The sequence below is a fragment of the Galeopterus variegatus genome, unplaced genomic scaffold (genome assembly GCF_000696425.1).
Source record: "Galeopterus variegatus unplaced genomic scaffold, G_variegatus-3.0.2 Scaffold595, whole genome shotgun sequence".
NCBI classification, from domain to species: Eukaryota; Metazoa; Chordata; class Mammalia; order Dermoptera; family Cynocephalidae; genus Galeopterus; species Galeopterus variegatus.
The window spans coordinates 367167-395014 of NW_007726706.1; the positions used below are offsets into that span (position 1 = coordinate 367167).

At 37.2% G+C, this 27848-nt stretch overlaps 1 protein-coding gene across 1 annotated transcript in view; it reads left to right on the forward strand.

The window, feature by feature from the left end:
* LOC103588620 (protoheme IX farnesyltransferase, mitochondrial) overlaps window positions 1-27848 on the forward strand; it is a 150763-nt gene that overhangs the window by 90864 nt on the left and 32051 nt on the right. Inside the window, exon 5 of the mRNA XM_008570341.1 lies at window positions 15810-15880. Coding sequence (XP_008568563.1) covers window positions 15810-15880 — 71 coding nt within the window. The remainder of the gene's footprint in view (window positions 1-15809; window positions 15881-27848) is intronic.

Here is a 27848-nt window from a genome sequence, read left to right on the forward strand (position 1 = left end):
CTTCTTGAATGCTACCTTACATAAGTTAACATGGATTTTTGCTAAAAAGTTCTCCAAATATGCTGTATCCCAGTGCGTTGTGGGCCAAATTTTGAATGTACCAGTATTGAGAATTATAATCTATCCTTCCTCTAAACTTATTATTGGCAGTTATTATTTACATTTCTTTGAATCTTATTTTACTGCCTTTCATTATGTAATAAATAAGTATCCTATCCCCTGAGCTAGACCCTGAGCTGAAGCCAGGGCCTTTGTCTTAAACTATGTGATAGTCTCTTCATCCCAGTTATTGTCTCTTGCTCAAGTGTAGTGTGCTGTATGGTGTATAGGGTAGTGATCAAGCACAGGAATTCTGGGATCAGACTAGCTGGATTCAAATCCAGGTGGTATGACCTCAGTGAGTAACTTTACATATTTGTTTGGGCCTCAGTTCCCTTCATCTTTAAAATGGAGGTGACCGTAACACCTACTGAATAGGGCTACAGTTAAGATTATATGAGATTATATGCAAAAGAATTTAGCCTATATTTGGTGATAGTAAGCCCTTAGTAAGTAATAACTAATAGTAGGACATTGTTTCTGTTTTTTTAAGTAAGTAAGTAAGTAAATAAGTAAATAAATAAATGCATTGCTGTAGCCTTGTCAGTATGCAAAAGGCACTGCCCCATTGGTGTACTGTATTTTGCTTATCTGTTGTATTCTTTCAGTTACTAAACTCACTACAGATTTTCACCTGCTTTGAATGGTTATCATGAGAGGCTAACATTTTGATTAACTGTGATAATATTAGTCAGTATCTGTGTAGTGAATTGTTTATTCATAAAAAATTTGCTGGTCAACTCATAGCAAATATATTTTCTTAATCACTAAATCCAGAGCTGAGACTATACACTATTTTTCAAGTGGAAAGCTGATAAAAATAGAAGGTTTTATAATTTTACTATTGAAATTTTCATAAGAAAGTTTCAAATGAAATAACCTAGCTACATTTTTTATGCCTAAATAAATAAGTGGGATTTCTTGGCAATAAAATAAAACTAATAAAGGTATAAAAGTTACATAGCAATTGCAAGCTTAGATATTTCATTCATAACCATCACAGGTTTAAGGGGAAGAAATACAGATGTACACATCTTAACCCTTATTTTTAAGATTCCTAAGTTTCTTCCAGTACTTAGTATCAGAAACTGTTTCAGCTTACCGTGTTTGTTGGATCACCGCCTGTCTTGCTGTACTAGGTATCTGTAACTTCTTGAACAAATTAGAGTGTGCTATAATCATAATGAAAATAAAACAAAAATTCTAATCAACATGGGCATGGGGAGGTGCAGCTATGCATAAATAAATAAAGCTGTGGAAAATGTCCTTTTGAAAAGAGCTCTTAAAAGAGAAGAAACCTTTTCTTACAAGAGCTTCTTCTGTAAGTCTATTTGAATTGCCATCTTTATAAGGACCTTCCTCCCTCAAACTAACTTTTAAGAGAGTTTGTGATGAAAATTTTACATTTCTAATGTGTTTTGGAAAACCTAAAAGATTTAATGTGGTTTGGAAAATGCAATGTAACATTTAATTTTTCAAAAAATTTCTAAACCATGTGCATATCTTTTTTTAAAGCATGTAGCCACATCTATCCGCGTGATTTATTCTTTCTGTTTATGATTTAAACAACAAAAAAAAGCCATAGACCCACCACTCTGACACAAATAATAAACTATAAATCACAATATTAGTATTTGAAGCATTTTTATATATTATTACAGAGTCATCTTAGTTGCCATTTTTAATGACTGCCTGGTATTCCATCAAGTCAGTTTAGGGCATTTTAGACAAACCTTCCAAGTTTTACCTGTTAAAAGCAATACTGCAGTAGACAATATTTGGCGTGTAGTTTTCTCCTCTACTTCTATATTATTTCCTTAATGTGTACTTTCAGAAGTGGAATTTATTAGAAATAAACTAAACTCATTAAATTTAGAGTTCCTTATTGTGTTTTATAAGAACATTTTCCCTTTTCACTCATAAATATTTAAACAATATATTCGTACTTCCATATCTGTTTTTGTTTTTAAGTATTTTAGATTCCTAATAATAATCTCGACCTATTATGAGGCAATACAAATTCAGATGATTAAATATCATGTAATATATGTAATCAGTAATCTTCAGCCAGTAATCATCAGCGAGCCTATTCTTCATTTAATTGCACTGTTGCATCTAATAATCTTGGTTGCATAGGTTTCAGAATCTTGACTTGTAGTGGTGATTTTCTTTTAAAAAACTTTTAACAGAATTAAGTTACCACATTATGGTTAAACGATGAAGGAAATGAGGCCTCCAAACTTATTTGGTATAAACTAGATTCTCCTTTATTGCTGTTACTCATATATTCTTTCAAAAATTTGGACATGGATACTGCTGGGATTTTTAGCCTAGTTATAAGTTACAGTGTTAATTTATCTCTCTGTCTCAGATCACACTTTTGTATCTGAAACAATTTAAAATACTTATTATAAAAGGTCAATTGACAAAATCTTAACACAATCTTTCCAATGTGACTTGTCTTATTTGCATTATACCTGTAAAGACTGCCTTTTATAAGAATGAAGAATGTTCTAGTCTGTTCTCATTGTGGAATAAAAGCCAGTAAACTGGATAGAATAAAATAAATGTAGTAGTTGTTAGATAGTTTGGCCTTGCAGACTACTTTCTTATAACATTTATTATCTAAAATGTTTTGTATCATTATAGATTTAATCATATTTAAAGGGTCCATTTACCTTTTCATTTGTTATGAATTTTGTGGTTGTGGTAGTAGTGGTCGTTATTTAAAGTTTTATCCTGGCACATGTAGTTTAGAATTTTGCTGCCTCATGTAAGAAGGAGCAGTATATGATGTGGAAGACTATTTAAATACAGGATTGCAGTAACTTGAGAATTGTGGTCCATTTGACATTTCTAATGTAAAATCTCAAATTGGAAATGTACTCACATAAGTTTTAAAATGTTTTATCTGTAAAAAGCTGAGTCTAGGTGTTGTTCAGAATTTAGCCTGGGATCAGCTTTTCATTGTTTCTTAATTTGGAATGCCCATTGCCAATATCAAGTCTTTCTTCAGCTGATTTTATTGTCTCCCTGTCTCATAAGTAAGAAGGAGTAAGGGCATCTCTGTTAGAAAGCCTGCCCTCCTGCTAGCCCGAAACCTAGTATTTGAAACTCAAAAGAAGTCTAGTTAGTAAAATTAAAACCTTCTTGGAAGTATTTTAAAAAGATATTAACACTCTTCCTTTAACTCATATTTGTCAGAAAATTTGATTGCTAGTTTATAAAGTTGTGCAGACATGGAAAATCATATATATTCCCTATATTCTAGGAATGGTGTCTGTACAGAAAACTGATGTAGACAGGCAGCACATAAATATGTAATCTAATGTCATTCTCTTAGTATTGGGATTTGATGACTAAATGCCATTTGTCTAAGCTGTATCATTGTACTAATAAAATCATGGTCACACATCAATTATGGGCATTTAAATTGTTTGCCTACTTTCTGGGGTTAAGTTGATATTTGGCAGAATTTAGAAATAAATTCCCTTTATGCTGTTTTTAATTAGTTAAATTAAAACTTTCTTTTTTAAAAAATAAAGTACCATCAAAAAACTCAAATAAACCTTTGAGCCCTCTTCTTTTCTAGAAACTTTTAATAATTAGAATTTTTATTCATATATCTTAGAAAAAAGCAAACATTTCTTCTCAGTTTGCTCTTAAGAGGACTGAAACTATATTGTGTGTGCATGGAAAGCTTTTTTTCCGTTGAATGACCACTTTGTTATTTTTGGATCATTCTGTATGGTGGTAAATGCATGTATTTCTCTCTCAGAACATGGTGCCTGTGCTTATAACACATGTTACAGGGTTTTGTTTGGCTTCTTGGGAAAAAAGCTATGTACTTAAACTTTTGAGGGCTCTATGAGATTACTCAATATCCTATCCATTGTGCATGACAAATATCTTGACCTACTATAAGGATTTCCAGCCTTTTCATGTCTTTCAGTAAAGGAACTGTAGGCCCCTATCATGTGAATGGCTCAACTCTACACTTAGATGTATGTTCTGAACCTATCAGACACAGAATTAAGGCATTTCTGGTAAGCAGGCTGAAAGAAAAGCAGTGAGAATATAGGAATAGGAACAGAAACAGTTATAAAAAGCTATGAGAAGTATTCCAGTAAACAATGACTGTATATTGCTTGTGTTGCCTTCTTAAGACCTGTTTAAAAATGTCCCAGTATATATTTCATGTACAGTTTTTATCTTTTAATGCAACTATCATTATTTTTACTATTGTTTATTTATTAATATAATAGCCATTGTTTTTATTCACCATTTTGCTTTATTCCACTTAAATTCATAAAGAAGCACATTTTGTAATATACTTGCTTGAAAATATATGCTCTTTAACATGAAGATTTTTTAAAAGTTATTTTAAAATATTTTTAAGGAATTGGTAAGAAAATATATTAGGATGGTAGAGAAAATGGGTAGCAGAGAAATTTTACTAAAGTTGAAATGGGCTGTAATTTCTTGTACCCCCATTGCAGAATCTCGGAGATGGAAGGAACAGTTTCATTTAAGAGAGGTTTCAAGTCACTTTGCTTAAGTAATATAGTAGAAAGTTTCTCTCTCTGAACAAACTAAATCATTTCCCTTTTCAGTTGTGTAGGATCTGAAATTCAGAAATGTATTATAATCTTAGAAGAAATGTATTTATCTTTCAACATTTACTGAAAATTTACAGAAAGGGTATATAACTATTTTTTAAAGGCATATGTTATATTCTCTGATAGGCAACATGAATGAGGCATGTATTTTTCCTCATTCCCCCAGCCTCTTCTTTTTGTCCCCCCCACGCCCGCCTCCTCCCCCTTTATTTAGAGTAGTGCTTTTGTCCCTGATTAAACCAACAGGTGCCAGGAGTGCTGAAGCAAGCTGGCTTTGTGCCCACATGCACACAGTGGAGATATTGTGTCACTCCAGGTTTTGGTGTGTTGCTGTGTCCTTCCGAGGGAAGGGATAACCCAGTGAAATACATACTGCAACTCCTGAGGGATTAAGTGTGTTTCCTTTGCTTTACGGTTCAGAATTTTACAGTTTCTTTGTTTGGGAGTTCTCAGATTGCTTAATGATTTCTCTAGCCTCCACCCCCACCCTATTGTGACCAGATGTGTGTTATAGCAGTATTTGAACCTCTGTAGATTTGCCAATTTTATTGCTCAATATGTGGTAAAACCTTTTCTTTTTGGGTATCATATCATTCTTCTGTCATGAAGTCCTAAGTTATGATGTTACTTGATTTTTGCCTTTTAAAAATGTTCATGTTCTCTCTCTCTCTCTATATATATATTTTTAATAATGGCATTTAAACTCTATAGTATTTTAGGGAATTGATTCTGAGGTCAAACTGTTGTTGTATTATTTTATCATTTTTAATGTCAGTAAGCATGCCTATTTTGTATTATAGTCATGGAGGGATCTGCAAGGATTTATTAACTGTGATAGTCTTGTGTCCATATTAGATTATGATGAAGTAGCACTAGTTAAGAAAAGATTTATTAATCCGTTAAGCTGTTGTTTGAAAGGTTTGTGGTTTTTTTCTTTTAATTTCTCAATCTAAGTAGTCTATTTATATTAGTAGTCTTTAGTGGGCTTTTAAAAAATACATTTATTTGTTGGTTTTCAAAACTGACCTTCAGAATTAACTATTTTGAAAATAGTTTTTGCAAAGATAGAATTATAGCCCTTGGCAGCCATTAGAGTAGAAATTCCTGTGACTTTATTTGGAGTTTTTAGAAGGTTCTTAACCCCACCCTGGACATCCTCTGTTAATAAACATTCTGGCTAAGGAGTGATCCCCAAATTTCATGTATATTAGAGGAAGAGACCATTTTCTCTCTTTCCCAAATGCTAACCTTGTGTAAAGTCAAAAAATGATGTTGGGAGATGTGTGGGGTTTGGGAGAGGGGTTGGGATGGGGAAAATTTGAGCACGTCTGGTATAGATGGGGATAATTCAGCTAGAAGACAGTCTAAATATGCTTTAGAGAAAAGGGATAATTGATAGAAGAAGCTTCCTAGGTGGGAGGGGACAGGATTGCCAGCCCAGGTGGAGGGACTAACCCTAAGTTAGTAGGGTTAGGAAAGAAGAAGTTACACACATGTTGGTAGGTGTGGTAGGAAAAGGAGAGAGTAGCCTGTTAAAGGACTTAGTATTCATTAAAGTAGAAGGCTGTGTCGTGTCTTGAAGGTGGAGTGAGCAGCAAAACATCAGATGTTTGAAAGTGGACCACATTTGAAGTTTTCCTTGCGGGGAGGAGCAGATCAAGTTGAGTAGAGAGATACAGTAAGATTGCCAGGGAGTGGTAAGAGCCCATTTGAAGTTGGCAGTTGTGCACTTTTAGTGAATCTTCTTGTTTTCCAGCATAGCTCCACTGCTCAGGCACAGGTACAGGCACAGGCAACAGGCACAGACACAGAGAAAAAGTGGAACATAGGGCAAACCAGTAAGCCCTACAATAATGACAGATGTAGTCTAAGTGTAGTGATGGGTCTCTACAGGCAGGGGATAGAGTGAATGAAGAACTGAAAAGCATGTTCTTGAACTGAACAGTACTTCAGAATGCTTAAAGTGCAGCATGAAAGAGGTAAAGAGCAAGGGAAGAGCCCAGAGAAGTACAAAGGGGTGAGAGCCTCTGTGAAGAGCCATGTTAGAGGATTTAACTTTATTCCTTGAACAATGGGCAGCCATGGAAGAGTTTTATGCTGGAAAGAAACACAAACAGGTTTGCATCTGAAAAGGTTGTTTTGACTATTGTGTGAAAAATTGGTAGGGGATGATCAATACTGGAGATAGGGAAGTAGTTAGGAGGCTGTTGTAATCCAGGCAAAATAGAATATCCTGAATTAAGGATGTGGCACTGAGGATGGGGAAATGGACGTATTTGAGAAATAGTTATGGTCAACATTTTGTCTTTCTGCCCCCCCCCCCAAAAAAAAGGTTATAATGGGTTAAGACTCCATTAAAGTTGATTTTATACTAGATCAGTCTAGTAATTCTTTTATTAGTTAATCTATTTGTATCAGTTAGGTAGAATTTTTTTTATTACCTTATTTTTCTAATTAAGAAATACATGGTCTTTATAGACAATTGAAAAGTACAAAAAAGTAAAGAACAATAAATCATCCTACACCTCACTACCCAGAGACAAGTATTGTAAATATTTTGATGTATTTTCCTTCCATCTTATTTCAGAAAGAATGTTTACAAACTGAGATCTCTCTGGTAGGAGAAAAGGGTCAATTCCATAGCTGTGATTCTTGAAACTAGTCAAAACCAGAGTGACTTTCTGAGTTTTTTTCCTTATAAGATGTGGTACTTTGCCTCTAATAAGTTCTGGGTGACCTTTTAGACCTTCATATTATTTTCCTTTAAGGACAAAGTCTTAAAAAACAGCTTAATGAGAGACAGCTTGAGTAACCTGTTTGGCGGAGAACATTGCCTCAGTCACCACGTTAGGTGAAAAGCCACTTGTGATGAATGCCAGAGCACACGCACATTCGTTATTTCAAATACCTCCTGGGGGAAAATCAATGGGAATAAGTCTTACTTAATTTGTTTATTCTAGGTAAGGCAATAGAACGTTGGTAGCAGTGAAAGAGTAATGGCTTACTGGGTATCTTAACTGATTTGTAAGCTGAAAGTAATGGTATGTGGAATCCTGCTGGATAAGGTGCCTCTCCCGGTGCTTTATATTATTTTATTTTATTTTATTTTATTTTTTTAACGTCCTTTTAACTTGGTCTGAGATTGATTGAGACATTATCTTGGACCTTGGAAGCTGTGAGCCATATTAGAATGACAAACACTTGTTGACAGCTTTGAGGAGATGGATGGAAAAACAAACTCAGACAAGGTTCACATTTTTGTTTTTCTATTCAGTCTTCAGAATGTTGCTCTCACTATTTAGTACAGGGGAAGAAAAAGTTGCACCTTGTTATCAAATTCAATATTTTCTGAGCCTGACTTACAGTCATCTCTAGAATACATCTACTTTTTGCATAGGATATGATTAATCAAAGTAGGAATAGGAAGTTCATCACTTGGGTCAAGTTACATTTACATCTATTTTTGGTATCTATGTTGCTTCAGCTCAGCAAGTTCAGTAGTATCATAAGTATATATTGTCTGTTAGAAGGATTAATGAGCATATTTTGTATCTGAGTATCAACTGGATTAATAATAATTATCTACTAATATAAAAATATGGTATAATAGAAAAGCACAAATCTCATAATAGGCATCTGATAGATAATTATCCATTGGTATACTAGTGCCCTGTATCTTCTTCGTGTGACTATAAGGAGAAAAAATGATCCATTTGCTACTCTATTAAGTAGAACTGTTAAATTGATTCCCAAACTGATTATGAGACAAAGGTTAATATAAATACTTACCGTGTTTACATTGATTAATACCCTTCAGATACTTAAACTAGGAATAATCTTTCTACTGTAGGCAAGTTATTTGGTAGGTATGACGTGTGTGAAATGAAACGATCTGGGGTTGTTGGCTTTAGTGTGCATTATAAATAATTTCCCTGCATCTGTCTGCCTAACTTCTTCCCACTTTCTTCTGGTACTAGAATTTTCCTTTCCTATAGAGAAAATAATACACGTGGTTTGAATGGGGATGTTGTATCTCTCCACCAACACCCTCCCTATGCTCACAGGGTAGTCACTTCATTCCCTGGCCATGAAGATTCATGGCCTTGGTGGTTCTGTACTTTTCTCTTGGAGGTGTCAGGAAATCAACTTTATGCTGGGGTTGCTAGCAAGACTTAAGGCAGGAACTGCCAGTGCCAGTATACCTCCTTCATGGAAAGCACCTGCATACAGGAATAAACCGAGCAGATGTAATAGATGGACAACTTTATGCTGGGGTTGCTAGCAAGACTTAAGGCAGGAACTGCCAGTGCCAATATACCTCCTTCATGGAAAGCACCTGCATACAGGAATAAACCGAGCAGATGTAATAGATGGAAAGAGCCAGCATCACGATGGCATCATTTGCAAGTCAGAATCCAGTCATTCCTTGAAAACATATGCAACCCAGTTGCAAGAGATAACAAAACCCCATTTTCCTTTGTGCTAGTCTGTGTTATGTTTCTACCATTTGCAGCCCCAACAGCCTGAGTAATGCAAACACTGGAGGGCAAGAAATGTGAAGGAGGGTATGACTCATTGGGAAGGAAAATGGTGAGGTAGTGAACCTGAATAAAGAAGGAAAGTTTAAAATGAAAAGAGTTCCAGAAGATTGGTGGATTTTTATGAAGAAGAGAGACTGAGAGAGAAAAAAAAAATCTCTTTTGAAAATTAAACCTGGGCAGAAAAAAAGTTGCTTAATGAAGGAAAAAGCAAGGTATTATTCATTTCTGCACAACATATTGATCGAATGTTTAAAATTTTTATAGTCTTTACGTTTTATTAGGTAAGAGGTATAGATCCATGTGTGTTTGATTTAAAATGGAATGGGCAGAGGTGGGGGTCTTGAAGGTAACCTGACCCACAGAATCAATATTAGGTCTCTCCTCCACTTACCTTGTATCCTATTCCATGGCCACGGGCAACTAAGAGAAGGGAGGCCATATTTTCCTGAGCTTTGGTTTGTAAAACCACAGGGAAGAACTCTCAGTTGGTCCAGTTTGAATCCCATAGCTGCTCATTGAACTAATCGCTGTGTCCAAGAGTGGGGTAAGGTACTAGGTTATATGGCCATTTGAGACCATGAACAGAGCTTTCTAGTAGAAGAAGGCAGGTACAGCACAGGACTGGCCCCTGAGAGAATTAGTTTGACCTGGGCAGCTGTACAAATTATGTTCACTGCAGCATATTACCTTTGACATTCTTTTAAGTAGTGAGCGTACACGAAAAAGGGGGGAAAGTGTAAGGGTTGGTATTACTGCATTTATCTTTTACTTTCAACATAAGCTGCAAGAGTTTTACTTTACTACTTCAGAAGTAATTGGAGCCAACTAAAATGATAACATAAAAAAAAATTATTATAAAGCACAGGGAAAAAATGTGAATAGATTAAAGCCAGCTATATATAAGTTCTGAAATAACTGTTAAAATATTTAAATTTCTCACCTAAACATATTATGCTTTATGTTTTGGAAATGGGTTTAAATATCAAAACCAAAGCAGTAAGTCTAACTTAATGGCATTATAGAAAGTGCATGAAAAATAGAATCAAGTAGCATAGTGAGCTCTGATTCCTTGGTGCTGGGAAGGATTGTCAGGTACTCATTGAAGTGAACCATAAGTCTTGGTTAGCATAGTATTTCTGTGCAGTTGTTGCTTGTCCTGCTGAATTTAAGCATCCATGGGAGTCAAATGCTACTGCCAAGTTATGGCACCTGGGAGTTCAGTTGCTATGTTCTAGGCCCCAGTTCCCATCTTTGGATGGGTGACTTGCCAGAAACATAGAAAAGATAGTATCTTTTTTCATCCAGATGAAATGATTCATTAGAATTCCTGTACTGAACACATGCACACACACGTACACATGCACACATGACTGCACACACATAGACTTGAGAACTGCCAAGATACTTATCCACAAGTTTCTGTTATATTAGATAACACCTTACGAGCATTTAAATAACACGACTTGCAATTGGAATCCTCATAATCCTGTAAAATTAAACTAATAGTACATATTTCAGGTTACAAAGGAAAGATTACTTTGGATTCTTATAGAATGTGTTTGAATTTGGGGGAATGGAGAGAATGTGAACATTTTACACAGACTCTTTAATTCATGTAACTTCAACTAATTCAATAAAGAATACAGACTCTTAGAGGCAAAGAATTTTTTAACACTCATAAATTATATATCATCTTTAAATGAATGTAGTGCAGTCCAGGCAGATATACGTATTTATTTGCACTGATAGTTTATTAAATTATTTATTGAGTGCATATTTGCATACTACTATAGCATTTCTCTTTAACATTAAGAATTATAAACTCACATATCTCAGGAAGCCTGCTGCTGTAGATTGGATGCACCCCCAACCTCACTGAGGTTTATTTAATCCCCACTGTTACTATTGAGGGTGGGAAATCCTATTATGGTAATGAAAGGTGGGGTCTTGAAGAGGTGGCTAGATTGTAGGACCATGCCATAGTGAATGGATTAATAATGGGGTCAGGGGCTGGTTCTGAGAGCTTCAGAAGGAGAGTACATGAAGAGTTTTCCTCTCTCTGCTCTGCCATTTTCTGCCATGTGAGACCCCTGTCATTGTCTCCACCACCAAGACCCTCTCCAGATGTGTTCCCTGGACTTTGGACTTCCCAGCCTCAGAAACTATGAGCAGTAAATTTCATTTTCTTACAAATTACCCAGTTCCATGTATTTTGTTGAAAGTAACAGAAATGGACTAATACAGTAAGTGATAAGGTTGGAAATAGTGATGGGGCTAGGTTGAGATGGTCCTCAAACAATATAACTTGTAAAGTGTTTGAACTTTCACAGTCCATTGGGGAGTAAGCAGTAAGGAAACCATTAAATATTTTTGAGCTAGTAATTTTATTATAATGCCATGGTTGTGGCAACAGGAGAGTGAACCAGGAAGGATAGATTTGAGAGATATTATGAAGTCCAGATTATCAGGACTTGGTGATGAATTGAATATAGTTGGCCAGTGAGTAGAAGAGATCAAAGCCAATTCTAAAGATTTTGACATGGGTTATAGAGAAATAGTTGTATGTTTGACAGAAAATAAAGAACTCTGGAGAGATACTCGCTTTTCATGGAAATGCGTTGAGTTCAATTTGGGACATATTGAGTCTGTGATTATGTTAAGAAATTCAAATGAAAAAACCCCAGCAGTCAAGTGATATTACAGAAGTGGAGCTCAGGAGAAAGTCAGGGTTGCACACATAATGGCTTTATTTAGAGACAAGAGAGTGGATATAGAGGGCTGGGGTCTGCACCTTGGGTAAGGCGCATTGTGTTAGGGGACAGATTCCTCTTTCTCTCCATTGTCACAGCCCTTCCTTGTTCAGGCCTTCATCATTACAGTCCTTTCTGTCAAAACCATCCTAGAGAGTGGATATAGAGGGCTGGGGTCTGCACCTTGGGTAAGGCGCATTGTGTTAGGGGACAGATTCCTCTTTCTCTCCGTTGTCACAGCCCTTCCTTGTTCAGGCCTTCATCATTACAGTCCTTTCTGTCAAAACCATCCTCCACATGGCAGTCATAGGGATCAATCCCAAATACATCTTAGACACGACAGAGTCATGACACATTAGCATGGCATGCAAGGCTCTCCATGATCTGGTTCTTTGCCTACCTCTGGACTTCGTCACCAGACATCCAGCAACACTGATAGTAATGGCAGGTAAATTAATCATTATTAAGCACCTATATGCCAAGCATTATATTCTGTATACATTATTTTATTAATCCTTACATCAACCTTGCAAGTTATATATGATTATCCTTATTTTACAGACGAGGAAATTGAATCACATAGGTTACACAGCCACTAGTAAGTGGTGAAGGTGAAACTTAACCCTGATCTCTGTAAATACGATGCCTGGGCTCCTAACCTCTTTGCGTGCTGAACTCCTCGCAGCTGCACGAGTGTGTCATCACATTTGCGCCTCCCCTGCCTTCCTTTGTTTGCGCTTCCCCTTGTGTTCAGAGTGCTGTTTCCTCCTACCCTGTCCCCTTAACCTTTTCACTCCTGCTGAGCCTTTAAGCCTCAGTTTAAGAGTATTTGATGGAAATTTTCTCTGCTCTTTCCCATCTCCCCAGCTGGATTCAGAACCCATTCTTTGGGCTCCCATAATCTCTCTCGTATTATGGACGTTATTATAATTAACCAGGTACTTGTATCTCAGCCTTCCTAGTGGATAAGGAGTTGGCAAACTTTTTCTATAAAGAGCCAGACAGTAAATATTTAAGGCCTGTGGGCCATAAGGTCTCTGTTGCAACTACCTTATCCTGCTGTGGTGGTTTAAAAGCAGCCATAGCAATAAATAGACAAATGAGTGTAGCTGAATTCCAATAAAACTTTGCTTATGGACACTGAAATTTGACTTTCATATAATTTTCACATGTCACAAGATATTCTTTTAATTTATTTTTCCAGTTATTAAAAAAATGTGAAAACCATTATTGACTTATGGGCCTTACAAAAACATGTGCAGGCTGGATTTGGCCCGTAAGTTTACTTTGCCGACCCCTGCATTGGAGTATGAATTTCTTGAAAGCAGGTACTGAATCTAATTGACTTTGGTATCCCCATTTTATGGCACATAATAGGTGCTAAGGAAATTGTATTGACTTAATCAGGAGCCTAGAAGGAGCATTAGTAGAATGTAGAATTAGGAGAAACCCAATTCAGTAGTGTATCCAAGTCAAGGGAGAACTGTGTTTTCAAAAGGAGGGATTTATCCTCTAGGAATAATTGCACACATGTGCAGATACAAGTTTAAGGGTGTTGGTAATACAGAGTGGTGAAAAACAACCTGAATGTTCACCTGTATGGGACTGGTTTTATGGTATATCCATTATGTAGAATACTCAGTATTTGATAAAACAGCAGCTTCCATAGCTGCTTGCAACAGAAGCTAATTCAAAAAAGCCACCTGCAGAATGAGCACTGTCATTTCCTAATCTGGGGTCTCCTCATGCAGCCATGGCCTCAGGTAGAGCAAGTGAGGCAGTGCAGATTCCCTGACATTTAGTTTCTAACCCTTATTGTTGGTCTGCAGTAATATCCAGGAAACTCTAAAAACTAAGGCTTGGCATACACTTTCTTTTATAATGCTTGTAAAACTCTTAACATGCATAGCCCATCCTTCATAAAGGCTAGCCATCAGGAGGAAAAAAAAATCTATTATTCTTATAATTGTATATATGTCCTCTTGATGTTATAGTAATAGAAGTGGTTACCATTATGTTGTGTGGTTTTATCTTAAAGGTCTGAGAATCCCAGATACCTGACCATTGGCTAAATAAGTTGTAACTACATAGTTATTAAGAGCCTCTTGTGAAGGACTAGGGCTAGTAGATACTATACATGACAGGAAATCCTCATTATGGATAACTAGCCAGAGTACTGTGTGTGAAGTGAATACATTAACCTGAAAAGAATGAGAAAAGAAAAAAAGTAATTATATTGGAAGATGTCATTGTGTTTAGGAATATTAAGACATCGTAAAAATATTAAAAGTAGAGACAGTCTTATTATAGCATAGGATAAGGGGAAAGAAAACATATCTTTTTCTTTTTTAGAAAATTAATGGGAACACAGCTTACCAGATGTTTCAACCTATAAGGATAAATTGTAAATTTTTCAAGTTGTTCGGGTTACATTTTTTTTTTTAAATTTTTAACATTTACTTTTTAGTAGATAGAACTAGATAATTTGTAAAAATACAATAAAATAAAGTTACTTTACTTGTTTCTGGACTATGTCTTTTTAGCACTACTATTTATTTTTTTCTGACATTTACAGAACACCTGCTGAGTACAAAGAGCTGTGATTCATGCAGACATGAGTAAGAGATGATCTGTATCACTTGAATATACTCAGGCTACACACTTCTGAAATATTAAACATTTTTCCTGAAAAAAAAAGTTTCATGGTCAAATGAGTTTGGGAAACACTGGCTAGGCAGTATTAATTAGATTTCTTCACTTTGGGATTTCTCAGAGCCTTTGTTGTACTAATATGATTTGATCATAGTGTCATTCTTTCTGGGAGCAACTCCAGGAACTATTAGGGAACATAGTTGAGGAAATACTTAGACCTTCCATTGAACTATTATTTCATCTATTCATTTGCTTCAAGCTTATTTAGTCAAAGACATTCTCAAATAGTAACCTGATCAGCACATTTTTTAAGCATTCTGTTGTACCCCAAAAGGTGACAAGTAAGAGACACTGGTAAAGTTTACAATATATTGTGCAGTTTGTCAGGGCTTTGGAAAATGAGTTTTGATGATCCCCGGGACCTTCTCTTATACTAGGTAAACAGCTAAAACCGTATTTGGTAGGGTGACCATACCAATCTATTGTCCAGGCTGGGATGCTTTGAGAGTGAGAGAGGTTGCTGTTAATGATGCTGGCACCACAGGTATAAACCAGAATTCTCCCAGGCAGGATAGGATGGTTACCCTAGTTACAGTGCAACCTCGACAGTTGTGTACAGTTTCATCTGGGACCTTCATTGCTTCAGCCCTTGTTCCTGACTTCAGTAATAGCCCCTTCTCCAGTGTTGGTTGATTCTTAGTTAATTCACAGGCTTTGGGATGTGTGAAAGATTTCAAAATCATTTATAGCACTAATGTTTTTTTTGTTTTCAAAAAGAGGACCACTAAGGGGATCTTAACCCTTAACTTGGTGTTATCAGCACCACACTCTCCCAAGTGAGCCACGGTCCGGCCCTTATAGCACTTATGATTTAAACCTGAAACAGTGGCTTCAAAGAATGTAACTAAAATTTAACAAGTGGTTTTCAAAGTGGGTAAAAGTAGATATTCCTGACAATTACTGCATATTGTTTTTTAAAATTTGTCTCTCCCAGAGAAGTTTTCTTCAAAAAATGCCAAGGTATTAATTCATACTATCAAAATTAAATGTTTTCTGTGGAAAAATTTTTAGTACTAAAGCAGAAGAGAAGAATTATTTCATTAATTATATAAAATGTTTTCTGTCTTTTTTATTTTTATTTTTTACAGTTTTTTGAGGTGCCATTTGACTCAAACATGAATAGGACAAAGAACAGACCTCTGGTTCGTGGACAGATCAGGTAAAATCATGAATATAAGTCTCTTCCACATTATAGACTCTTCATGTGCTTGTTCATTTTGAATCATTCCCCGGTTTTTCACCTTGAGCCATGAAGCGAAAACAGCACACCTGCAAAGGGACTAGTTAGCGTGATACGCAGCACTTTTCATCTCTAACCAAAGTGTCCTACAGAGTACTTACAAGGGATCTAAGATTTGCAGTTGTTTTGGTGGGAGTAACTTATGCAATAGATTTTTTTATTGAATTCAATTCTGAGACTAGCACTTTGTTTCACTTGTAGTGGCCGAAGATGAAAACATTCCATTAACACAAATCATTTTCGTACTGATCCACGTAGGGTCTCAGAAGAAGAATATGTCTAAAACCTTATTTTTTCAGATAAACTGATAATGCCAAGTAAAGTACTGCCTCCATTACTCTCCATTCCACCAAATTCAATTAAGTAGAACTAAAAGGCATATAAATATTTTAATATCACTAATGGTTAATAATTAATCATTTTACTTCCTGGAGACCTCTAAACCAGCATTTTAAAATATTTTTTGAATCTGATATACATCACAAGCCTAGAAGAATAAAAAGGGCCACATGGTTTATGCTGACTATTCTAGATCAGTGAATCCTCTCCATATTTCCAGGCAATAATCATGGAGCTCAAAATTTATTGGGGTAACACTTGTGTATCAAATAATAACACATATTAAGTAAAACAAAGGAAACAAATATAGATACAGTCAGATAAGTCTGTGTAAAAAGGATTTTTAATATTAGCTCTTTTTAGACATTTAATTCTTTATGAATTTAAAATAACATACTAAAAGGGACCATAGAGCCAAATGAAAATATGGAACAAAAACCTTGTATCTACTGATATTTTACTTCCTTGTTTTGAAATATAAATAGAGCTATTTGTGTGTTTTATGTTTAGAAACTGTCAGAAGTGCTTTTATTTGAGCAAAGTTGTTTTAGAGGGGAGAATCAGTCTATATACCCATCTCAAAAGCTAAAAGCTGCTCTTGCCACTGGTCAAATCACAGGTAAGTTCTTAATGATTTGGCATCTCAAATTCCATATGTATATACCCCAATTCATTTTCTTTCCCAAATCTGTCTTTTTTTTTTAATGTACCTTAATTTATATTCCGAAGTCAGGCACTGTAAGCCATCCTAGACTTTTCTTTTTCTCTTATCCCCTTCATCTGATTTTTCAACAAACTGTATCTTTTCAACCTCTTGAATTACCCTTGAGTCTGTGCCCTCTCACCCCACTACTTCAGCTTCAGACCGTCATTAATTTTGCACAGGTTGTCACAACAGCATTTCAGCTGATTTCTTTACCTTCACTGTAACCTCCTTTCATCTGTCTTCCACTCAGTTAGCAGATAGGTCTTCTTTAAATGATCACACTGGTTTCTGGCTTAAAACCCTTTCACCAAACATATTGAAGACAAAACATTTGTTTTTAATTCTTTACTGTGACAGATAAGGCCTTGCAGGGTCTGCTCCTTCTCAGTCCTTGCAGCCTCATCTCCTGCTATGTTTGCTTTCTTTTACTTATTCTTTTGTGTTACACTGTGGCTAAAATAACTGCTTGTTCTCTCATACCTGCCAGGTGTGCTAACCTTATGCTTTCATCGCCTGGGTAATTTTTGTACCTGACATTACTTCATCTGGGAGTGATACATACTCCCATACTCCAGTAAGGCAGTGTTAGATGTTTTGCCATGGCACTTTCATTGTTCTCAGTGCATGCCTGTGACATAGCACAACTCAGCACATGACATACGTTTCTGTTTCCTTGTGTCTCTTTCTCTATTCTATTGTGAGTTCTTCTAAGACAACAATTGAGTCTTCTGTTTATCTCCAGTGCCCAGGATCATTTATATAACACTTATTTCCTGAGTGCTTAATATGTGCTAGGTACCATTTTAATGCTATGATGCAGCAGTGAACAAAACAGACAAAAGTTTCTGGTATTATGGAGCATAATTGTTAGTTATATCTGGCATATAGCTGATGCTTAGTGATGGGTAGATGGATGGATGGATGGGTGGGTGGATGGATGGATGGATGGATGGATGGATGATAGAGAAGTAGAAATGACCTCCAGATGAGGAAAACACAGAAGTAAAGATGCCAAGGCAAGAATATGTGACATATGCTATCTAGGCCATAAGAAGGCTATTCAGACAGGAGTGGAGAATGAGAGAGGAGAGAAAGTTAGTGAGCATGAAGACTAAAGGCAGGGATTACAGAGCTTGACAGATGAATAGGCTTTGGATAGATGGGGAATGAAGCAAAGATGTGCCAGGCAAGGTGAATGTGGTGAGCAAAGGTACAAAGATAGAAGTGCAAATCTGTGTTTAAGGATGAAGACAGGCAGCCTGGCTGTGTGCAGAGTGAAGGAGTTGTGTAGGAGAATGGTGAGGAAAGAAAACAAGAGGAGATGAAGGAAAAGGTTCCCATGAGCCTACACTGTGAGGGCTCTTCTCTAGGACTGTGGTCCATGTTGTTCTGGAGCTCCTATCTGGTACAATAAGTCAAGAAAAAGAAATACAAGACATGTGCATTGGAAAGGAAGAAATAAAACTCTCTTTGTTCACAGTGTGAATGTTTACATTGGAAATTCAAACAAATCTATTTAAAAAGCCACTAGAAGTAATAAGTGAATTTAGCAAGGATATGAGATACAAGGTCAATATACCAAAATCAGCCGTAGGAGTTCCACTTCCAGCATTGCAACATGAGCTGCTACCCAGACCCACTTCACAGTGAAACTAGGCTAGGCAAAGAATTCTTAGATAAAAACACAAGCAGTACAAACCATAAAAGAAGAAACGGATAAATTGAACTTCATCAAAATTAAAAACTTCTGCCCTTTCAAAGACACTTAAGAAAATGAAAAGATAAGCCATAGAGTGAGAGTAAACATTTGTAAAACAGAGATCTGATGAAGGATTTGTGTACAGAATATAGAAGGAATCCTTAAAGCTCAATAATAAGAAAACAACCCAGTTAAAAATTGGACAAAAGGTTTAAATGGACACTTCACCAAAGAAGAAACACAGACGTCAAATAAACATATAAAATATTTCCAACATTAGTAGTCATTAGGGGAAATGCAAATTAAAACCACAATGAGATAGCACTACACACCTGTTAGAATAGTTAACATTTTTTGAAAACAACACCAAGTGCTGGTAAGGACGTATAACAACCAAAACTCTCATATATTGCTGGTATGAATGCAAAATGGTATTGTCTCTTGGGAATTTGGCAGATTTTTATAAAGTTAAACAAAATTTACCATACAGCTCCACTCCTATATATGTATGGAAACACGTCTACACAACAACCTGTACATGAATTTTATAACAGCTTAATTATCACTTATAACAACCTAGTGTTCCTTAACTGGCAAATGATAAAAAGATTATGGCACATCCATAGAATGGGGTACTGCTCAGAAACAAAAAAGAACAAACCACTGATACATGCAATGACATGGATAAGTTTCAAAAGCATTATGTTAAGTGAAAGAAGGAGGACACTAAAGGCTACATACTATATGATTCCATTTATATTACATTTTGTATTTTGTTTGTTTTCTTTATTTTAAAATAAAATAAGGACCCTGGTCATGCTCTGTTTCTTGCCTACATCATCTGGGCAGAGGGTGCTGGCCCTTGGCTCCTGCCTTTGGACACCAGGACTGTTCTCCATATGACATTTTGGAAAGCCAAAACTATATGGACAGAAATCAGATCAATGGTGACCAGAGACTGGCGGTGAGGGGGAGGGGATTACACAGAGGGGCACAAGAAACTTTTTGGGATTATAGAAATGTTCTATATCTTCATTGTGGTGGTGGTTACACTATTGTCTACCTTTTTCAAAACTCAGAACTAACTGTACACCTGAAATGGTTAAGTTTATGTATGAACTATTATGATATGTTTTAGACAAGATTTTCAGGGCATTTGGTTTTTCCTGGGGAATATATTAATGTAGGTTGTGGAGCATCAGATTTGGGGTCAGACTGTCTGGACTCAACCTCAGCTCCTCTAACTACTTCACCATGCAACCTTGAGCATATCACTAAACTTATCTGAAGCTCCTAGTCCTTGACTGTAAAACAAGGATGATGCCTCCTACCTCAGAATGTTACACGAGAAAACAACCATTCTTGTAAAGCAGTGAGTGAGTGATAGTCCGTCATCGTTGTTGTTATTACTTTTTGTCAAAATCATGTCCTGAGCATCTGTGGGTGTTAGGCTCTGTGCCGAATGCTGCAATATGACCAGCATGATTGGTGTCTTCCCTCATTACAATCCAGTGGGGGAGGTAGAAAATGAACCAGTGAACAAATGAATTCCAAAAGATCATTCTAAGCCTCAGTGGTATGGAGGAAGTAAACAGAATGATACTGTAGACCAGCTGGGGGAGGCCTCTCTAGAGAGGGACATGAGGGAACGTGGATCTGAGAAAGTGGCATCTGAGTGGAGACCTGAAGGATAAGGATGCAGAGACGTGGGGGAAGGCATCGTGGGCAGAGAGAGCAACCAGCACAGAGCCAAGGCAGTCAGAGTGTACCTGCGCCATCAGTAGAAAGGAGGCCAGTGTGGCCAGAATGTAGTGAACAAGGAGAGGCGTGGCATGAGGTGAAGTCAGAAGTAGACCATGGTAAGAAGTCTGGCTTGAAATCTGCATGTAGTGGGAAGCCAGAAATGAGTTGCAACAATAGAGCTGGTGTGATCAGATTTAGGTTAAAAGAAGCCCTGAGCTGCCCCAGGGAAAGTGGACCATAGGATCACAAGAGTGAAAAGAGAGACTTGCTACAGGTCCTAGTGTGAGTTGACAGCTTGGACCAGGGTGATCACAGATGAGGTGAAGTTCTGATGTTGCTCAATTCAAAATTTAGGCTGGCTACCATTGCCTACAAGTCCAGTTAAACTGTGTCTGCTTTTTCAGGCCTCTTTTCCTCTTTTCTGAGGCTCCCTGGTCTCCCACCAATTACCTCTGCTCATCTCCAACTCTCTGCCTTTGCTTCTGTTCCTTTTCTCTTTATTCTATAACTTCTGTTTGTTGTTTAAGGAATATCTCTCTACCTCTTCTCTGAAATGTTCCCATCTTTTACTATCTACACGTATCTCCACTTTTGTAAAACTCTGCAGCTCTTTGTACGGGGATCACGTAATTCACTATAAGGTAGAGTAGCAAAGGAAACATTACAACATGACCCAGAGAAATTGCTGCTCCACTGTTCAGTTGAGTCCTCACAGCCACCACCACAACAAAAATACATTCCTGTTAAGTCAGCTTGCTGCTGCTCAACGTTAAGACAGAATGAAGTAAACCCTGCAGGGAAACAGAACTCCTTAGAATTCTCCCCTTTTCTACTGGGAGTCTTCTTAAAAGCAGAATGGTTTGAATGCCCAGCCATCTAAATACAGGCTTTTCTTTTGTTCTCTCTTTTAGTTTAACTCAGTGATTCTCAAACTTCAGTGAACATTTTCCAGAGTTGTACATGCATAACCTTGCATATACTTTATGGATGACTTCAGGGGACTTTGAAGGATAATTTTGAGTATAATGTATTTTCACCTTAGAGCTGACCTCTATAAACTGAATAAACAGCAGCTCCAACTGTGTTTCAAGAAAATGAAAGTGTATCCAGTCCTATTACAGCTTTGATTACCAGTCTAGTGCTGCTTGCCTGCTGTTTACTGAGCTGCCTTTTGTCTCTGTTGTTTTAGATGATGGAGAAAGTGACATTGAATATATTTAATAAACAAGGAATGATAAGATAATTGACTACTTTTGAAATAGTCAATTACAGAAAAACCTACCCTTTACATTTTAAGCAACATAGAAATTTCTGTAATTTTTTTTTTTTGAGAATCAAAGAGGAAAAACTTAACAGCTAAAATACCATTTAATGGGAATAACATCTATGAAATTTCATTATTATTTATTTCATAATATTTTATTTATTTAGTTAGTTATTTTTATTCCCAAGGAGAATACAGAGGACAGTACCTAAGTTTTAAAAATGCATTAATTACCTATATAAAATGCCAATTCTATATGTCTGAGGTATCACTTATAGTTTAAAAAAAATTATTATTTGTCTTATCCTGTTCAGGAAAATACTGCTTTTCCTGTTTTTCTCACTAGTGGAAAGAAAAAGCATTTTTATGCTAAGATGATGTGTTTAAATTCATCCTAAAACTTCCAGAGACATAAGAAGTTATTAGCTATTCTGATTGTCTATTCCAGAGAACACTGATGCCTTACAATAATTGCAGGTGGTTAACAGAAACATTCTGTTGCTGCTTCTATTTACCAAATGTGATTCCTGTGGAAGCACTTGACCCCATGGCTTTCTGCTTTTTACTTCAGCCCTGGGGCTTTATAGTGGAATTATTTATCAGAGTCTTTAATGGCTTGGGGGCCACTTGATGAATTTGAGTACACTGTATATCATATCACTTAGGAAGCATTCATGAGCACATGGATAAATCCTGAGTTGTGGTATATTTGGCTAACAAGCTCTTGCATCTGCATCTGAGGAAGTCTGGAGAGAAGTTCTCCAGAGGGGTCATAATGGAGCTGTCTTAACCTCTGCCATCAGCTCCTCAACACAGAGTTTATCTCTGTTAACTTGGAGCCAAACCACTGCATCTGTTCCCTATAGGCTGATTGTAAGCACAGCCGGATCACAGCCTGAGGGATCACACACTACATACAACTTCTGGTAGTCTGGATACACATGTCGCTAAATGGGTCTTGTCATAGGCAAAATCAAGAAGTTGTTTGTTTCTGCTGCCTCTGAGCTTCCTATTTCTCTGCCACTTTTATATCCTCATTAGTAACTCCCTTCCCTCTATACCTTACACAGGTATCCAGTGTCCTTAAACTTCTTCCACTTAATGATGCTCCATGTCTACTTGCAACGCTGGTCCTAATTGGATAGAATGGATTTAGTAGTTTTAAGGTGGCCAAGGGAGGGTCAAAAGAAGAAGAGTGGTTAAAAGTGAGTGTCCCAGTATTTCTTCCTAAGACATACCTTGGTCTTAGTAGGAGGATAAGACCAAGTATTTTGCCACAGCAAATTATAGCTGCCAGAATCTAACAGCTATTTTTGGACATTTTGGGGGGTCTTGGTAACCCCTTTTCTACCTTATGGTCTTTTGAGTTCTAAGACCTAGAAACCAGCTTGCCTGAGAGCCTCAGCCGCCTGAGGCTTCTCTCAGTACTTCTGCCCCACTGGGTCCTTCTCTTTTGACTTAATGTTTGGACAGGTGGTCCTCCTTTCTTAGACAAAAAGTCTCTTCAATCAGCTGCTCCATCCAGTTACTTGTCTCTATCTCTTCTTCATAGCCAAACTCCTGGGAAGAGAGGCCACTGCCTACCTCACCAGTGGCAGTTTAGTGTCCATCCTCACTGCTCATCTCTGCTTTTTTCTGTACCACCACTTCATTTTGTTTCTCTGCATATTGGCTCTTCTGATCCCTTCCTCACTTAAATTGACTCATCATCAAAACGCAATTGCAGCCTTAGCCCTCAGGGTCTTCCAGCTGAGTACTCTGTCCCAATTCCAAAGCTTTGTGGAAGAAAATGTTGGGCCTGATATTTCATCCCTTGTTGGTCCAGTCCCCTGGGGCAAGGGACAGAGGTGTGAGGACAGCTAAGCATTAGGGGTGGGGATGGAGGGCAAAAAGGACCTAAGGCTACTTTTCCCAGGGCAGCTTCTGTAGAACTTTAGTTTGCACTTGGCCGGATGTGTACCCCAAGTCCTGATTCTACTGTGTAACTTTCTAGTTGTAATCCACCTCCCCTGCTTCTAACACACACGTGGTTTATGTCAAATTCTTTCTGTGTTTTCTAGTCAAAGCCTAAGGAAGAGGTTCTTAAATTTAATATTTAGTGAGTCTTCTGCTTTACGTCAGATGTACAGAGGTGTGTATCCTCTCTCACTCTGCTCCCTGTTTTCACTGTATTTGGCAGGTCTTCTGCAGGACTGTTTCCTGTTTTTTTCAGAGTTGGAGTTTTCTGTTTTGTGTTCTCCTTGTTTTCAGAGAGGACAGAGGGATACAGACTCCTTTAATCTGCCATCTTTATAAAATTTGAGGTCCTTCAGACTTAGATTTCTAATGTATCTTATACATGTATCTTTTAAAGTGATACCATTTTCCCTGATACATCCTAATTAAAATTAGTCTTTCTTAAGAATGTCAAGGCCTAATGTTTCTTTTAAATATTTTAGAAGTAAGTAATTCCCTTCTTTTATTCAATTCATCAAGAATTTATTGATCACCTATATTGTTACCAGCATTGTCAGTTTTGTTTTTATAATGCTCCAAGCTTTATAGTCTGGGTGAAAAAATTAGCCAGTCGCACAAAATGCTTAGCAGACAGGACAGGGCAGCCCATAAATATGTGTTGAATAAAAGGAAGAAATTGGTACAAACAAGAAGGTCTCTGGAAGGTCAGACAAAGAAGATACAGGTGAGGACAGAGTGCACAGTGAAAGCTTCCTGCATGAGGGATCCTGGACTGGACCTTTCTTCTTGTTATTTTGAAAGACATCTGTATTTTGATTAGGTCTCCTTTGAATTATCCATTTTCCAGCTTGGTGACACTGACAGGGAAATAATACATGTCAGCATTAGTTTTTCCAACTTAATGGATCAGATGAGAGTGATCCATAACTTACATGCTTTAGGTGTGGTTTGTAAGCAGTAGAGATTGCCCGATAAGAGTGGAGCAAAAGGTTATTTAGACAGGATAAATTAAAACACTTGGAATCGGGGTCAGCTAATACCTGATTTTGAAATGAATGATGAAGATTGAGTTTTAGAAATGAAATGAATGGATTGTTTAGTTGGCATTATTAACTTAAAGAACAGGGTTTAGCTTAAGTATTATAGGGATTTATAGTAGACATTTTTCAAATTTACTGAAGGTTTTACCAGTAAGCACTTAAGCAAATGTAAACATTTTGTGGGCTGCAGGGGAGCTGTGAATATTATTCATCAACCAGTCATACTAGGCTAGTAGACCTGTGTGCCCAGACCAGGCTAAAGCTCTGCACAGCTTCTAAGGCTTGTTATGATTAGACTCTTAGTGTGTATATATTGCTAATGTAATAAGAACATAAACATTTTATAAGTATAGAAATTTCTTTTTTTAGTGTTAACCAGTGATTTGAAGTGGCAGGAAGAACAAATTTGGTCTCAACTTAATAATAGTAGTGTTAATAGTAGTATTAACGCTGTTCCTAAAATCATTTACTATTATGAGTCATGGTATAAAGAGTCAACAAGAAGTTTTCATACATATAATCGTGCTTAATCATTATAATGGGCAAATGAGAGAAACACTGGGAATTTCTGAAAGTTACATTCCTTTCTCCCATTGTCATGAGAAAAAAGAAAGCATTTATGACTATTTTCAAGCAGTGTGAGTTGTGAACATTGGTTGACAGCAATCCTAGGGATGGGGGATTCATTAGTTCCCATGTCCCTTTTTAGAACCAGAAAATATCCAGATATTCTTATAAATATGAATATGAAGAGTTAACTATCATATCATAGTAACTCGGTCTGTCACTTGTAGCCAATTGAAAAATATGTCATGGGACCAAATACATTGTACTAATAACCTAGCATCATATAGTCTAATATCCCTTCACTTTGATTCCTCTCTTTTCAAGAAAGAAGATTGGACACGGTCTAGTGCTATTCTCATTGGTAGGTGTTATGTGAGTGGCAGTCTTAGGAGAGTCTTCTCTCTTTGGCATGGTGTATAAAGGTTCACTTGGGCACTATTCTTAGGTACAGAGAATAGAAAGATGAGTCAACACTGTAGAGTCACTGCACTGAAAGAAATATGGTGCAGTGGGAAGGTCAGGCAGGGCAGCAGATCGTGTTGGCATGAGGACTAAGAAGTGCTGTAGAGCTCGAGGACAATTGTAGTGAGGTGGACAGGAAGGTGAGAAGGTTGAGGGAAAATGTTCTTGGAGGAGCTTTTCAATATCTAGGCTAAGTCTTAGAGGATAAGTAAGAATTAGCCATGCAGAAGATGGAGAGAAGTATTGGGAAGGGGAGGAGGAGGTAATCAATTCTAGGGCAAAGGAGCCTTACACAGAAAGTTAGGTAGAAACTCTTCACAGAAGAGATCTTTCACCTAGACCAGAGATGGCAAAATAGCATCCAGCAGACCAAATCCTAAAGAAGCATGTTTTGTATGGCCTGCTGTTTTCTCCTACAGTTTGCATTAGTTGCCAACGCTTAAAAATAGAAAATGTTATCATCCAACATCAGATTTCTGGGCTACTTTTGTGCATTCCCACATGGTATCTGCCAGCCAAACCTGAGTAGCAGTTCCCACAGTCTTCACCTCTCCTATTTTTCCTTTTTGTCTTTTTTTATCGTGTCCGGCAACGGATCGCAACCCTCAGTGTCGCGCCCGTACCGGACCGGGACCAGCAACGGGATCGCAACCCTCGGTGCCGCGCCCGCACCTCGCTCAGCCAGTGAGCAGGAACCGGTCTGTATGTGGGATCTGAACCCTCCGCGGGAGCGCCACCGCGCTCTCAAGCAGCGCACTGTAGCAGTGCGCCACTGGGCCGGCCCACCTCTCCTATTTTTTAAAGTAGGCCCACTTTATTCCTTTATGTTGCCCGCTGGGTTCCTGTGGATGTCTGCGTTTGCAAACACTGACTTTGACCAGAGGCTGGGTCCAGAGGGGGAGGTGCAGGAGATGAAGTCAGAGGTAAGCACCTACATCTCCCGGTAGATGCACACACATGTGGCTCCCAGGTAGTCTCCAAATCTGCAGGGATGGATAGTTTTATTTTCCAGCTTCATTTTTTTATAAATGGTATTTTATTAAGGCTTTTCAAAGACTCTTTTAAATTCATTGACCCTATTTTGTGTTGGTGAACAAAGCTGCCTTTTTTTTATAGAGTCCTATAAATTAAAAAATAGGGGGAGGGTCAGAGAATTAAACCATCTGGCTCAACCAGGAAAAAGGAAAAGTATTTGCCTCCCATGTGGCTGGCAGTAGGAGTTATGGGAGCTAGGAGTAATGGAGGGATTCAGTAGGTGGTCCCTGCCCTCCAGGAGTTTGAGAAGTAGATTAAGAGATTGGACTTCTACACTGGAAACTCAGATTTTCATGGGTAGGATCAAGCAATAGAAACCACTTCTTTTTGAAAATTCCAGAGTCCTTGTACAAATATCTTATCCTTAATTTAAGCTGAATTGATGTAGGATAATTCAGAGATCACCATTTGCTTCTCCCTGCATTAGAAGGCCAAATCTCAGAGGTCAGCAGTGGGGTAAGGTTCATTTTAGTGTTTATTTTGTTTTGTTTTTACAGCCAATCTTTCGTATCTTTCTTCTAGATGAATAAGATTCTTTGAATCAGTTTTCAAAGCTCAAGCAGCTCAGATCTGCTTTGTTTTCTCCCTTTAAAAAAAAGTTTTTCTTAATATAACACCACAATCTCCATGTTCTTAGTATAATATGCTAAAAATATTTGCTTATTCTTGCATTTCTCTCAAACATGTTTTAAGATTTAATTTTCTTTTTTTTTTTTATCTGAACCCATGACCTTGGGGTTATAAGGCTGCACTCTTACCAACTCTGATCACTAGCCACCCCTAAATTTTCTTTTAAAGTAGGTTTTGTGCCCTCATTTTTTTCACAATTTCCTTAAGTTCTGATTACATCAGTCCTCTGCTACCTTATAGTATCTGTAACTGGAAACATGTTCAGAAATAGGAAACTCTTAAATAAGATTCTGGAGAGACATTTTCAAAATAGTTATCTGTAGAGACTTTCTCCAAAAATTCATTTCAAAGCTCAAATGTGGGATTTATGCAGGAAATTAAAGTTAAATTGGCTTGGTTTGATTAAGGTTTTGGTTCTTTTGTTTTTGAAGAAAGGAGATTTTATT